This window comes from Crinia signifera, chromosome 3, assembly GCF_055691185.1.
Source record: "Crinia signifera chromosome 3, ASM5569118v1, whole genome shotgun sequence".
In the NCBI taxonomy this organism is placed as follows: domain Eukaryota; kingdom Metazoa; phylum Chordata; class Amphibia; order Anura; family Myobatrachidae; genus Crinia; species Crinia signifera.
The window spans coordinates 28,456,785-28,472,116 of record NC_139219.1 but is presented as its reverse complement, the minus strand read 5'-3'; the positions used below and the strand labels follow the sequence as shown (position 1 = coordinate 28,472,116).

The following is a 15,332-nucleotide window of genomic DNA, read 5'->3' as shown; positions in this document are numbered from 1 at the left end:
CATGTCGGCTAAATAAAAAATGCTTGTGTTGACACTCCAACCTTGTTGACCTTACTCCTTTCTGCTCCTACCTCCAATCGAGATACGGTCACTAGGTCGACCCTTTTTAGGTCGACATGCATTGTGTCGAACACTGAAGGTCATCATAACGTAGGTCAACACCTGAAATAGGTTGATATGCCTAAGGTCGACATGGATGGAAAGCTGACTCAAGCATCGGCAATGGCTAGGTTGACAGTAAAAAGGTCGACATGGGTTTTTCTTTTTTTTTGCCGACATGTGCCGATAGGTGAAATTTCATCTCCTACCATCCACTAGGGTGTGGAGGGAGAAAAGAATAGTGTGCCCGAAGTATGGCGAGTGCTGTGAGCCATGAGACTGGACGCGGTGCACCGATACAGTGCCCACGTCGACCGTGTCGACATTCGGGACAAATAAAAAATGAACCGACATTAAGACTGCCCATGTAGCCATTGACAACCTAATGTTTGTGTCAACCTTCCATCCATGTCGACAATAAGCATTTCGACCTATTTCAGGTATCGACCTAAGCCACGCTGATCTTCAGTGGTCATCCCAATGACCCACTCCCATTCACAGTTCCCTTACTTATGGATGTTGTGATCTGACCAATGAGATCCTCCACAGCCAAAATGGTGGCAGGGTTAGTGACAACGTGCGTAAAAAAAGGGATGGGTTTCTTACCAGAGGTAAGAAGTGGGCACCAAAGAAGGGGTGTATGTGACCCAAGCGGCTCACACCAAGGAAGGTCAATTGATCCGGACTTTTGGCAAGCGGGAAAACGCTATAAGTATAAAGCTCGGTCCTATTTTTATTTCTTATACCTTCTTTTATGGTTCTGTATAGCCACATGTTTTTAATCCATATTCATGAGCTGTATTAGATCAGTGCTATTTGTATATATGCATAATAAATGTTTATAATTTGTGATACCCAATTGACCACATCAATTTAATCTAATCAAAATATTTTTACCTAGCGCTCCACTTTTTTTCTCTTTTTTAGTGACAACGTGCGCCTACCCAGGCCGTGGCAAGTCCTTGATGCTTTCACGTCCCGCCTCATAATGCTGACACCACCGAATTATGGCGCACCGTGCGAGACCCTGCTCTCCTCATGCCGCCATCATCCTGTCATACATTTCTGAAGCAAGTTTGCCTTCTGCGCAAAGATATCGGTCAACCATTGTTTGCGCTGATCTGGAGGAATTCATTACGTATCTCATAGCGCAAAACAACCTTCCAGGAATGAATAAATTGAGGCGAAGCCGCTCACTGCGCAACTGGGAAAACCGCTGCGCCATCTATTGGCAAACACATTAACCCACTGCGATTAGGTACAGCGCTGCTGCAGCAAACGTTTCCTATTCATTTGGGGCAGCACGGATGGCGTAATGGTTAGCATTAGGGATGCCAATCCCGCTGCATTTTTTTCAATCACAGAAAAAGTGTGACCTCATCACGCTGCACAGAGCCACACTAGAAGCCGGGCAGCATCTGAGCACTCGCTCAGACGCTGCCCGGCATTAGACTGCACATCAAAAAGTCTAATCAAAAAGTCTAATCAAAAAAGTCTAATCAAAAAATCCCGGGATTGGAAACTCCAAACCTGGATTGAAATCCTAGCGTTTTAAGGGCCAAATTCTGCCGATCCCAGGATTGGCCACTTTAGTTAGCATTACTGCCTCACAGCACTGAGGTCATGGGCTCGATCCCCACCATGGCTCTAACTGTGCGGAGTTTGTATATTCTCCTCGTACTTGCGTGGGTTTCCTCTGGGTACTCCGGTTTCCTCCCACAATTCAAAAATGTACAGGTAGGCTAATTGGCTCCCAACAACTCAACCCTAGAATGTCTGTGTGTGCGTGTGTACATACAGTATGGTAGGGAATATAGATTGTAAGCTCCACTGGGACAGGGACTGATGTGAATGTTCAAATATACTCTGTACAGCGCTGCGGAATATGTGTGCGCTATATAAGAAACTGTTACTAAATAATAAATAAAATTTGGGCACACCTCATATGTATTGGTATTACCCAGGTGCAAAATTACTTTTATTATCGCTTCCACCTCTGAATCCCCCCCATAACTTGGCCTGGTGCCTCTAGTGGCATAAACCCCCCAAACTGTAGGCTTGTCCTGAGCTGGAGATGTAGGAAGCTCTGATGTATATGAAGTGTGCCCCATCAACAGTTATGTGTATTCCCAGTCATTGTGTGGCTGCCAGTGCAGGAAATAATCCCTGACTCCCCATCCCCAAGAACAATAGAGTCTACCTGTCTATAGTCCTGCAGCCAGGGTCACCCCTCCCAGGGACATTTCACACCTCGTTACTTTCATCATTGTCACCTTAATCTCTAACCCCTATAAGAGAAACCACGGTCTGCTCAGTCCCAGGAATCCCTCAGCCTGGATGCAGTAACCAGGAGCTCTCCCCATACACAAGCATCAGCCAGGCCTGGAGAATGGAAGCATACCCCCACGATTCCGAGGACTACTACCCGGCCTGCTACCTCTCCAGCCCCAGTGAGATCAGTTTTAGTGAGTCCCAGGCCCAGTACATGTCCCCACAGTCACTGCAGGACAGTGTGAAAGGTGAGTTATATGCAGATATTATTATCCCCTCTTAGTACATAGATTATATTGGGTTTGTGGTAGAGCCATACTGGTAGAACACTACAGATAATTATGTCATTTATTAATGTCCTTTATAGCGCAGAAAGAAACAGTGATAAAACAAACTGGGTCATAGAGGTAGGAGGGCCCTGCTCGCAAGTTTACAATCTATAGTAATATGGGATGTTGCTATGGGTAACCAATCAGAATCTACTTATTTATTTAGCACCCTCTAGAAGATTATAGATAGTGTCTGATTGGTTGCCCATAGCATAGAACCCATGTGACATAGAACGCCCAGTAAGTTTCCCCCAATGTTAAAGGTGTAACTGTTTATATCAATATTTTACTTTATTAACTATATGTTTGTCTGCGTGTTATACCAGTGCTGCCTGGCATTGCCCATTTGTGCCAGTATTTCATGAATAACATTATTAGCCACAAATGTTTTTGTATTTGATATATATAAATGACCAACTTGAGTCAATACAACATTGTACAGATAAGTAAGATATGGTTTAATGCATTGGGGTATTCAGGTGCTGTGGAACTAGACAGACCAGCATGCCTTGCCACAGTTTTGCTAGCATGGCATGCTGGGATATGTAGTTCCACAGCAACTACCCTGCAATGGGTATTGTACTCAAACAAATACTGACGAAAGTCTACAGTCAATAAGCATTAAGTCATTATTTCATTTGAGGCTACTGTGGGGAAGGTTTATCAAAACTTGGAGGGGCAGATGTACTAAGAAGCGGGGAGAGAGAGAGATGAAGTGGAGAGATATAATGTACCAACCAATCATTTCCTGAAAATTTTTCAAGCACAGCCTGTAACATGACAGCTTGGAGCTGATTGATGGGTATTTTGTCTCTCTCCACTTTTTACTCTTCAATGCTTAGTAATACCCCCCCCCCCCAAAAAAAAAGAGAGAGAGATAAACTATCCACCAATCGGCTTCTGTCATTTTTCAAGCACTGCCTGAATCATGACAGTTGCAGATGGTTGGTACTTTATCTCTCTCTCTCAGTTTTGATAAATTTAGCTATAGTATTTTCACATAGACACTAGGGGTGAGATTTAATAGGGTGAGATATTCAGAAAGTGAGATATTTGGGAAGAAATCTCCAGTTTTTTTAAAGCGGCAATCATTTACACTGCAAAACCAGTTTGATTTTGAAGTGTAGATGATTGCCGCTTTAAAAAAACTGGAGATTTCTTCCAAAATCTCTCACTTTCTGAATATCTCATCCTATTAAATCTCACCCTGTGGGAAGGAACCTGTGCAAACACAGATAGAACGTACAAACTCCACACAGAGAGGGGCACGGATAGAGACAGTGCTGTTGATCTAAAACAAAACTTGAAGATGTGAAAAGAATGACAATAACATTGTAACCAATATCGTCTTGTGTGCAGAAGAGGTGAAGGAGCAGACAGCCACGGACCTCACCATCGTCCAATCAGCCGTGCCCAGAAAGAACGTGAAGCGCAGGAAGCAGGTGGCGGCCACTGCGCCCTCTGATCTAGAACCGGTGGCCATATCTCAGCGCCGGAAGAGGACCGTGTACAACCAGAACCAGCTGGACATCCTGGAAGAGTTCTTCCAAAGCAACATGTACCCGGATATCCACCATCGGGAAGAGCTGGCCAGGCGTATCTATATTCCAGAGTCCAGGATTCAGGTATGTAAGGCCGCCGTGCCCACTGCTAGTTACAGCAAGATCATATTGTGACCCCCTATGTGGGTGGCCCCTAACCCCATTACAAATTCTCCATCTGGTTTTCCATTGTTACCTAGCGGGTGTGGTATAATTGATCTACATGTTTTAGACAGACAGTCAATATGGCCGACATGCACTATGTTGACAGGGTCAAAGGTCAGCTTGGAACTGGTTGACACAAAAAAAAAGATCTACGCACTTTTTTAAAAGTATTTTGGGTGTCATTCTGTGTGTTTCATGATATGCGTCCACGATTGGTGTAAATGTGTACCCTCTTGGGCTCACTGCTTGCCACGTTTCGCTTGCCACGCTGCGGGCAAGGTTACTATACCCAATCGCAGTCCACGTGGATGGTAAATGAAGCAAAGTTGAAAAAAAAAAGTATTTTGTTTAAATTGTGTCAACCGTCAGTACCTCGACCATTGTCATGTCAACACTTTAATCCGTCGACCTTAGACAGAGTCAGCTTTTTATCTGTTGACATTTTGACCATGTCGCTCATATGGCGCCGATGTATTGACTGTCTAGCTGATACTGTGGGGTAAATTTACTAAGGCGTGAGTTCTATTGAAGATGGGATGTTGCCATTAGCAACCAATCAAATTCTACTTATTTATTTAGCACCTACTAGAAGATGATCGAGTCTGATTAGTTGCTATGGGCAACATCCCATTTACAATAGAACTTCCATCTTGGTAAATTTACCCATCTGTGCATTGGCCGGGACCCTTTCTTGGGAACCTCAGGCGGTTACTATGGGTGATGCCAGCCAGCTGTATAATCAGTGTTATAGCTTTGTACAATACAGCAAAGTGCTCTGACAATAGTTTGGCTTTTGTTCATCTTTGGTAACTGAACGTTTGCTGTCCCTTTGCCCCTGGCAGGTCTGGTTCCAGAACAGGAGAGGTAAAGCCAGGCGTGATAAGAGAAAGTCCAGCAACTTTGATGCGTGTTACCCCAACATGCGGCAGCCGGCCCACCATATTTATCCATCGCCACCGACCCCTAACGACTCACTGACTGCCCCCGAGCAGCACGAGATGATTATGTCACAGCAGGACCCATCAATGTGGAAGCCGGAGATGTTCCAGCAGCCTCCAGACTCCTCCTTCTCCTACCCTCAGTATCCCGGCAAGATGTTCAGCAGGGACGGGTTCCCAGTGCACCAGGCCGCTCCCGGCAGCTATTATCATGGTTCAGCCAACCAACAGCACTTGTACAAAGGCACGGTGACAATCAAAGCGGAGAACCTGAGCAGTAGTTACCACCAGATTCCCGCCCAGTCTAACTGCATGATGGACTTTAGCGCCTTCCCACCGAACAAGGCCGTGACACCGGGCATGAATGTCAACATCCCGGCAATCCCCAGAAGCCACAATGGAATGGATCCCTTTGCCAGTCAAGGTCCATACCAGAGGTCCACCATGCAGGGTGATTTCTACAAGCAAAGGTCTTCTGATTCTGCTGCCAGCGACAGGTCCACGGCCTCGGGGACTAGCGGTAGAGAGAGCATCTCCTCCGTCCTCTCCAGTTTGTAAAACCGCCGATCAGTCCCCGGGTCCAAGAGGAAACAAAGGGAAATGTATGTTAGGGGTCCAGTATACTAAGTTGACAACAAAAGGTCAACATGCACAAAATCGACACTGGAAAAAGGTCAACACAAGCAAAATATGGACACATGAATAGGTCGACGTGAGTTTTTTTTTTGGTGTCAATGTCAACACCTGAGAATACGGTCCCCCGATTAGTGTATTGTGTCCCCTTGCATGGCTTACTTTGCACACCATGTTTTAGGAGTGTTCCAATCAGAGTCTGTATGGAAATTTCATATTCGACCTTTTACTATGTCAACCATAGTCATGTCAGCTGTTTGCTTGTGCCTTCTGACCATGTCAACTATACGGTCCCGACCACCAATGCACTGTTGGTGAGGGAACCCTGCAGCCACTGTAGACACTGTTGGCAGGTGTTGTCTACCGCCTCATAGGACTGGAACCTTTCTGTCTGCAGCCAATCAGAACACTCCTATGGGGAACTCTGCTTCCAATCAGTAAGTGAGTAGGAGAGGAAACCATGTTCCCTACCATGAGTGAAGCCGTATTTCATCTTGTTTCTGATTTCTTTACTTTGCCATCGGATTCCTTAGCTTTATAACCTGTTGGTTATTTTTACTGTTATGTCACTTTTAATGCTGTTTATTTTTTTACTCATTGTGCAATATATTTTAGTGGTAATGTATTTTTTTTATATGCACTGTACAGTATTCTTAAATAAAGTTGTTTAATTGATTTTGCTCTGTTCATTATTTGGCACTAGTTAAAAGCCCATCAATATGACGGCTTCTGCAATCTACTTTCACTTTGAGCTGTGACCGTTTTTACTTTCACTTTGAGCTGTGACAGGTTTACGTTCACTTTGAGCTGTGACAGTTATTAGCCCACAAACTCTCCATCCCACCCGCATCAGCTCCCTCTCTCCATATCCAGCAAGTTTGAATAAGACCAGTGTCCCTGCAAAAATTGCTTTCACTTTCTGTTAGATCATTTTTAAGCATCCAAAGGGGGGACACAGTCGTGAGGTCGACCCGATTTAGGTAAAAATGCATTGGGTCGTCCATGTCAACTATGTCAATATTTGGAACAAAAAAAATGAGAAAAACTCTAATGGACCTGTTAACTTTGCCATTGTCGATCGAATGTTGATTGTTGATCGAATGTTAACCTTAAACATGTCGACCTATTTCAGGGTCGACCTAAGATCATGTTGACCTAAATTGGGCCTACCCCATGACCCATACCCTCCAAAGGAGTAATGTGCTTGCAACAGCTTTGCCAATGCGATTTATAGCACTCAGACGCAGTAGGAGGGGCTAAACGTCTCATTGCTCCATTTGCGATCTGAGTTGCACTCATGCATCCAGAATGATGGGTCTTGAGGGTCGTCTGTGACAGCAAACTGAGTAAAGCTGGGTACACATATATACAATTGTCGGGCCGTTCTTCCGTTCTGGGTCGGACGGCCGTTCAATTGTATATGTGTGTACGCTGTCCCGTACGAGCGATAAACGGCAAAAAACTGTCTTGTCCGTCCATACTCGGTCAGTCGACGGTTCTGCTGTTTAATTTTCATCCGACAGGACGGCCCCATATCGGTACAAAAGTGCAGTGTGTACGCACGTTCGACCGATATGCTGCCGTCCTTGCGACTATACTGCCAAAGCTGGAACGCCCATGTGGGCGTTCCATAGCTGCATCATCTCTGGCAGGGTGTAAAAAAAAACAAAAAACGGCATGGGGTCCCCCCCTCACAGCCGTAACCAGCACCAGGCTGAAGAGCCGGGCCGGTATTAAAAAATCAGGAAACCCGACAAATAGGGCTTCAGGTCCGGGGCTGGTTCCCAAAATACGGAAGCTGGTAATCGCTTCGATAGAACCCCACCTTTGTCTCTAAAAATCAGGAACCACATCACTGAACTGAATAAGAACAGAACTTTGAGGTTTTCATTTGTGGAATGAGATGCGTATAATGTAGAGATATGGATGGATATTGACCCCCCAATGTGGAACAGCAGATCCACAGAATGGCCAGGACTAAAGGGCAGTTCTGACCCAGACAATGGACTTCACACCTGTCCCTGCTCCGCCCGTCTCTTACTGCCAGACGGGCCCTTGTGTGTGTCATCCTGCCCGCGGCCACCAGTGCCACCATGGCTGACACCTATTTAAGTCTGTTTGGAACTATTTATCCTTTATTTTATAGAACAGCAATAACCCCCCCCCCCCCTATTGTCTTGTTACCAGTGTACCATACAGGGATACGGTCACTAGGTCTACAAGCATTAGGTCGATACCACTAGGTCGACATGCATGAAGGTTAACATGACTGAAGGCTGACAGGGTCATTAGGTCAACACAAACATTAGGTTGACATGGAGAAGATCGACAGTGAAAAGTTCGACATGGGGTTTTCACTTTTTTTCTTTAGCCGACATGTGCCGACAGGCAGTATTTCATGCCCTACCATCCACTAGGGAGTGGTGGGAGAATAAAATAGTGTGCCGAAGCACGGCTAGCGCAGCGAGCCAAGGGAGGGGATGTGGTGCTACGTCTCAGTGTCCATGTCGACTGTGTCGAAATTCAGGACAAAAAAGTGACAAAAAACCATGTCGACCTTTTGACTGTTGACCTTCCCCATGTTGATCTAATGCTTATGTCGACCAAATGACACTGTCGACCTAACCCATGTCGACCTTCCTGCATGTCGACCTTCAGTCACATCGACCTAGTGGTATCCACTTAATGCTTGTTGACCTTGTTGCTGTCTATCCAATGATTCATACACAATAAGGGGGTGATTCAGATACGTAGCGGGCTGAATTCGCTCCCCAGGCCCATGTTTAAACCCGGGGAACGAACACCTTCGTCGAGCATCACACTTGCCAGGGTGTTCCCTCCAAAAAGGGTGGGAAGGCTCATGGGCGTGCCCACAGAATTGGTGGGCGTGCCCATAGAAATACTGCGCATAACCTGGCGAACGCAGGCTTGTCTACTATACCTGCTTGGGGGCCGCCCCGAATTTGGCCATCTCCGGCCAGGATAAAAGTGAGTCTAGACTGACTTTTATAAGCGAATGCGAGAAACGCGTGAACAAAAAAAAAATCGCTCAATCAAAATCCCATCCAGATGTTTTTTCATAGAAAACATAAAAATCGCAATAAAAAAAAAGGTACTTGTGTAGTTTCACGGCGGCACTTACGTAGTCGGCGTAGTGTCCCTGTCAGCATCGCAGCCAGTGTAGCCAGCGTCCCTGTTAGCATCAGCGTCTTGTTCCCGCAGTCAGCATAGCGTGTAGTCAGCGCTGTCAGCATCAGTGTCGTGTTCACGCAGCCAGCATAGCCGCGTAGTCAGCTTGTATCTGCGACTGTGTGTACATTCGCTGCTAACCGGAGCTTACGCAGTTAGTGTAGTCAGTCAGCGTTACGCAGTTAGTGTAGTCAGGCAGCGTTACGCAGTTAGCGTAGTCAGTCAGCGCTACGCAGTTAGCGTAGTCAGGCAGCGTTACGTAGTTAGCGTAGTCAGGCAGCGTTACGCAGTTAGTGTAGTCAGTCAGCGTTACGCAGTTAGCGTAGTCAGTCAGCGCTACGCAGTTAGCGTAGTCAGGCAGCGTTACGCAGTTAGCGTAGTCAGGCAGCGTTACGCAGTTAGCGTAGTCAGGCAGCGTTACGCAGTTAGCGTAGTCAGTCAGCGTTACGCAGTTAGCGTAGTCAGTCAGCGCTACGCAGTTAGCGTAGTCAGTCAGCGCTACGCAGTTAGCGTAGTCAGGCAGCGTTACGCAGTTAGCGTAGTCAGTCAGCGTTACGCAGTTAGCGTAGTCAGTCAGCGTTACGCAGTTAGTGTAGTCAGGCAGCGTTACGCAGTTAGTGTAGTCAGTCAGCGCTACGCAGTTAGTGTAGTCAGGCAGCGTTACGCAGTTAGTGTAGTCAGGCAGCGTTACGCAGTTAGTGTAGTCAGTCAGCGTTACGCAGTTAGTGTAGTCAGGCAGCGTTACGCAGTTAGTGTAGTCAGGCAGCGTTACGCAGTTAGTGTAGTCAGGCAGCGTTACGCAGTTAGTGTAGTCAGTCAGCGTTACGCAGTTAGTGTAGTCAGTCAGCGTTACGCAGTTAGTGTAGTCAGTCAGCGTTACGCAGTTAGTGTAGTCAGTCAGCGTTACGCAGTTAGTGTAGTCAGTCAGCGTTACGCAGTTAGTGTAGTCAGTCAGCGTTACGCAGTTAGTGTAGTCAGGCAGCGTTACGCAGTTAGTGTAGTCAGGCAGCGTTACGCAGTTAGTGTAGTCAGTCAGCGTTACGGAGTCAGTCAGTGTTGTATCAGTGCTTATTATATTCTGTAGGAACCATTGACCATTTTAACCTGCCTGACATGACAGGTGTGAAAGTGTTCCTGAAACACCCCCACTATCCAGGTCAGCCCGAGGTGTGGCGATCCTTGCAAGGGGATGCGGTACGCGTCCTCCCGACCTGTTTATACCCCACTATCCACGTTGGCGTCGAGTTGACTTTACAAAGTGTGGCGAGCGCAGCGCGTAAAATGAGCCCTGCGAGGGGACGCGGATTACTTGACGTGTATTCCAGTGTGCTCGCCACGTCCTTTATTGTGTGTTAGACGCACTTGCATCCGCACCACCCCCCCCCCCCTATGTGCATGAGACGCACGTGCGACCAAACCCCTAATCCTGACCATCTCCCTGAAGCGGAAACGGGCAGGGTTACCGTACCATGACGCACGAATTACTGAGACGCACTTGCGTATGATATAGTCGTGCATCTCAGACAGCTGGAGCACCTCTCTGCCGGCGCCCGCATGATCGCCTCGCCGACGGAATCCGCCAATGCAGGGGATCTGCTGGTTACCAGTGCTGTGTGAGAGGCGCTCACTAGGCTTGCCAGGGACGCCGGGGACAGAGCTGCAGCTTGTGGGTGACTACGCTGCCTTACTGGGACACTACGCTGACTACACAGGGCTGCCGCAGGGACACTACGCTGACTAGCGTAGCGTGCCGCCGTGAAACTACACATGTGCCCCAAAAAAGTAACATTTTTTAATTCACACACTAACGATGAAACAAAACAAAAAAAAAAACAGCCGAGTTTGACAGAACAATGCACAGATCGCACTAAATATGGGGGACAAAAAGAGTAGGGGTCCCCGTATTTTGGAACCAGCACCAGGCTCCAAAAGCCAGTGGTGTCATGCCACAGCAGGGGTACACTTTTTATACAAGATCCCCTGGATGGGGTACTTGGGGGAGTAGGCACCCCACCAATAAAGGGGTCCCCCAGACTTAACCCTTCCAGGGCTGAAGCCCGGGGCTGTCCCCAGCATCCTTAGGCGGTGGAGGCATAGCTGATTATTTTGTGGTTAAAAATAGAAATAAAATGTAACATTTGGAGAAAAACAAGTCCCAGCATGTGAGTCATTAAAGGGTCTACTGGGACCAATGTTACTATGGCTGAGGGTCCCGGCATCTGGGCAGCTGATTTTGGCCTTTATTCAGATTTTGTTCTCAAAATTGGCAACACCATGTGCACTGCAGGTGGGGCAGATGTAACGTGTGCAAAGAGAGTTAAATTTGGGTGGGGTTTGTTGAAACTGAAATCAAAATTGCATTGTAAAAATAATGCAGCCAGTATTTACCCTGCACAGAAACAAAATAACTCACACAAATCTAACTCTCTCTATACGTGTTACATCTGCCCCACCTGCAGTGCACATGGTTTTGCCCATTTTGAGAACAAATTTGTACTGCGATCAGATCTGAATAAGGGCCTTTGCCAACAGCAACCCTCCGCTGTATGCTCCCAAAGCACAGGCTTCTTCAATGGAGGACACCGGCGGCCAATTAAAATGCTTTTGAGACAATTAGAGCTTGTGTACTATTAGCCAATCAGAGCGGATGCCGGTACACGAGCTCTGATTGGCTCACAAGCTGGTGCTGCATTTTAATTGGCCGCCTGCATCCTGCATTGAAAAAGCATGTGCTTCGGGACCTGCTGAGTGAGGACGAGTCTGGCATTAAGTTAAGGGAGGGGGGGAGATGAGGGGGGAGATGGGAATGCACTGAAGATAATAACAATAATAATAATAATAATAATAATAATAATAATAATAATAATTTATCACATTGTGAATATGGACAATATTATCACAGCACATCCGCATCTGTGGATGCAGATGGTGATAAATTGGCCCCTAATTGTCTGGTTTTCCCAAGTAATAAAAACCTTGCAGACTCTATTATGTTCATTTATGTTCATTTAAGTTCATTTAAGTTCATTTATTTACAAATGCAAACTACAGTCACAGCACAGAGAGGAGGAAACACTCAGATCAGCGACAGATACATAAAGTGTCACAGTCTGATTAGCATTATAAGATAATAACCTCTCTGTGTCTGTGAGACTATTGTTACTGTGCCCAGCACATAGATCCACCCCTGCTGTGTGCTTCACACCGTCACCCTCCAGCATTGTCATGTGTAGGGCGGGCACAGGTATTCATATGGTAAATCAGTGTGTAATAGAACGGGCGCAGAGAGAGCACAATTATGAAGGGACTAATGTAGGGTACACACCAGGACGACCCGCTCACGATGCATATCGTGAGCCGGTCGTCAGTGTCTCGTCCGACCCGCTCACGGTGACGCGGGGGGGCACGACCCGCTCACGATGTGCACCGTGAGCGGGTCCGATCCGATGGCGACCCGCACCCGGCTGTATGGTCGTCATTGAGATCCTACCTGCAGCAGGTAGGATCTCAATAACGACCGGCCGATCCGCGGGACCGCGCATCGGATCGGTATCGGTCCACACCAGGTCAGAAAAGGGCCCAATCAGCACACAATCTACATCCAATTGATCGGAATTGGATCTAGATTGTGGGGATCGGGCCCTAGTCGTCCTGGTGTGTACCCAGCATTAGATGTGCCAGGTTTCCGAACGATGGCGGCACCATGTAGCAGCGGCACAAGTGGCGATCACTGTGGATCAATAATAATAGCCGGCTGATTAAGCATAGCGCACCTGGTGCCTATTTACTATTAAATATGTGTGGCCAATTCCCCAATTAGCCTCAAATATTAAGTATCCCCGAATGTAAAACGGAGGACCACAGCAAAATTCCCTGATACCTGCTGTGAGCGGAGGACCTTATTCTGACGAGGCTGTGAAATTTGTTGCCCGCCACCCACAGTGCCGGCCGCCCCTCCCCCCCTCGCACGGGCCAACCCCCCCCCCCCCCACCTACCTATTTACATAATCATTCATTTGCAGGCGGGGAGAAATCATTCGATGGTCAGGGACCATCCAGTGATTTCTCCAGTGCTCGCAGTTCAGAGACACCTAAATGGTGCCTCTAAACTGGGGCGCCCTGTGCGAGGACAGCTGACATCATCACACCCGCACACCCGCGTCACTCATTAGCATGAGAACTCCCAGTATTCTCATGGGAACGCCTATGAAACACTGGGCGTTCCCATATGCTAATGAGGCTGCCCGACGCCCCCCGCGCTCCTCCTCCCCTCGCCCGCTCTTTAGGGTTTCTGCACATACTATATTGCCCTGCGATATGGACTACACTGGAGCGCGCTTCCCATTGCACGGCAAATAAACACGATTTCAACTAAAAAGTTCACATCGCATGTGAGAATCGCACCGTGTGTGGGAACCTTTATTGACCATAAATAATATGAATTGGTCCTTGACCACCTACCCCAGGGCACCCCAGAGTGCCACAGGAAACACTGTTTGGGAACCCAACCATGAAAGCAGTGGCGTAACTATATAATTTGCGCCCCCCCCGCTGCACTTTTTTCGGCGCCCCCCTCCCCCTCTCCCTCCCCTGCCCATACCTGTAACCTGACAGAGTGCCCGGCTGGCGGCTGCATCTGCGGTCACTGTCCCGTCGCCGGCTCCTGCTGATAATGAAAAGTGTCTCTTAGAAAATGGCTGCCAAAACTGTCTGCAATTTGGGGGCAGCCATTTTCTAAGTGTCAGTTTTTATTATCAGCAGGAGCCGGCACCGGGAGCTAGTGACGGGACAGTGACCGCAGATGCGGCCGGGCAGAGTAGACAGCAGCGCAGCAGGTAACTATAGCCCCGCAGCCCCCCCCCCCCCCCCGGCACCCATAGTTACTCTGCGCCTCCCCGCCACGGCGGGGGCTGCGGAGGCATAGTTACGCCACTGCATGAAAGTAAATAAAAGTGGAGTTTAAAATGCTGAAAAACATAATTATATTAACATGAAATTCTTAAAATTGTATCGGGAAAATAATAATGTGCCAAGCGTATGCGAGAGGAGGCGGTACACCAAAAACCTTGTTTTGACCTTTTGTTAATGTCGACCTAGAGCAGTGATGGCTAAACTTGACACTCCAGCTGTTGTTGAACTACACATTCCAGCATGCCTTGCATCAGTTTTAGTATGGCCAAATAGCAAAACTGTAGCAGAGCATGCTGGGATGTGTAGGTCAATAACATCTGGAGTGTCAAGGTTAGCCATCAAGGACCTAGAGCAGGCATGTCCAAACTATGGCCCTCCAGATGTTGTGAAACTTACGACCTATTGGAGGGCTGAACCTTGGATATAAGCCATCTGCTCAGGGCCGGTGCAAGGCACCGGAGCGCCCCAGGCGAGTCGGGGTGGGGGTGCCCCGGTGCTGGGGGAGGGGGGTACCTGTCCTGCGGCGCTGTGTATTTAAAGCTGGCGGCGGCAGAGAGGGGTCCCTGCAGTCAACGAGCGCTATCCGCCAGGCTATGCGGAAGCGCTTCTGTTGTGAAAACACCGGCCGCACGGCGCACACTGATTGGCAGAGATTAAGCCAATCAGCGTGCGGACAGTGTTTTCACAAGAGAAGCGCTTCCGCATAGCCCGGCGGATAGCGCTCGTTATTTCTTATTGACTGCAGGGACCCCTCGCTGCCTCCGCCGCCAGCTTTAAATACACAGCGCCGCAGGACAGGTACCCCCGCGGCACGAGGGGCAAAATGCCGCCCTCCAGTGGCCGGCGCCCTAGGCAAATACCTAGATTTGCCTAGTGGTGGCGCCGGCCCTGCATCTGCTAGTGAGGAATCGCTGGATGCTATCTGGGACTGTAATCCTCCAACGGCACCAGGAGGACTTATGAATAATTGGGAATTGCTATTCATCCACCCAGTGCAGGTTTACGATTCCATCCAATCGCCACTGGGTTCCCAAGTTTTGTTTTTATGTCCCTTTCTACATAGGTTTTATTTTCTCTTGAATTTCAATTCATATTTGTTATTAAATTGTGATAATATCTGATTAATCCCTTGTCACAATGATTGAATCGGAGCGCTGTTCTTTCTGCCTTTGTATTTTTTGACATTTGGGATCTGACTAATCCCGCCAACAGCTGCTCCCATTGAGTAAACAGCCCTGACGTGCGCTCAAACAGTA

General features: G+C 47.9%; 1 protein-coding gene across 1 annotated transcript; it reads left to right on the top strand.

Moving 5' to 3' along the window:
* Positions 1-2,488: 2,488 nt before the first annotated feature.
* On the top strand, positions 2,489-6,587 carry LOC146062849 (homeobox protein Mix.2-like). Its single transcript, XM_083174854.1, has 3 exons — positions 2,489-2,618; positions 4,059-4,324; positions 5,248-6,587. Exons 1-3 carry the CDS (start codon positions 2,489-2,491, stop codon positions 5,899-5,901), a joined length of 1,050 nt encoding a protein of 349 aa, XP_083030980.1. The 3' UTR covers positions 5,902-6,587.
* The last annotated feature ends 8,745 nt before the right edge of the window (positions 6,588-15,332 follow it).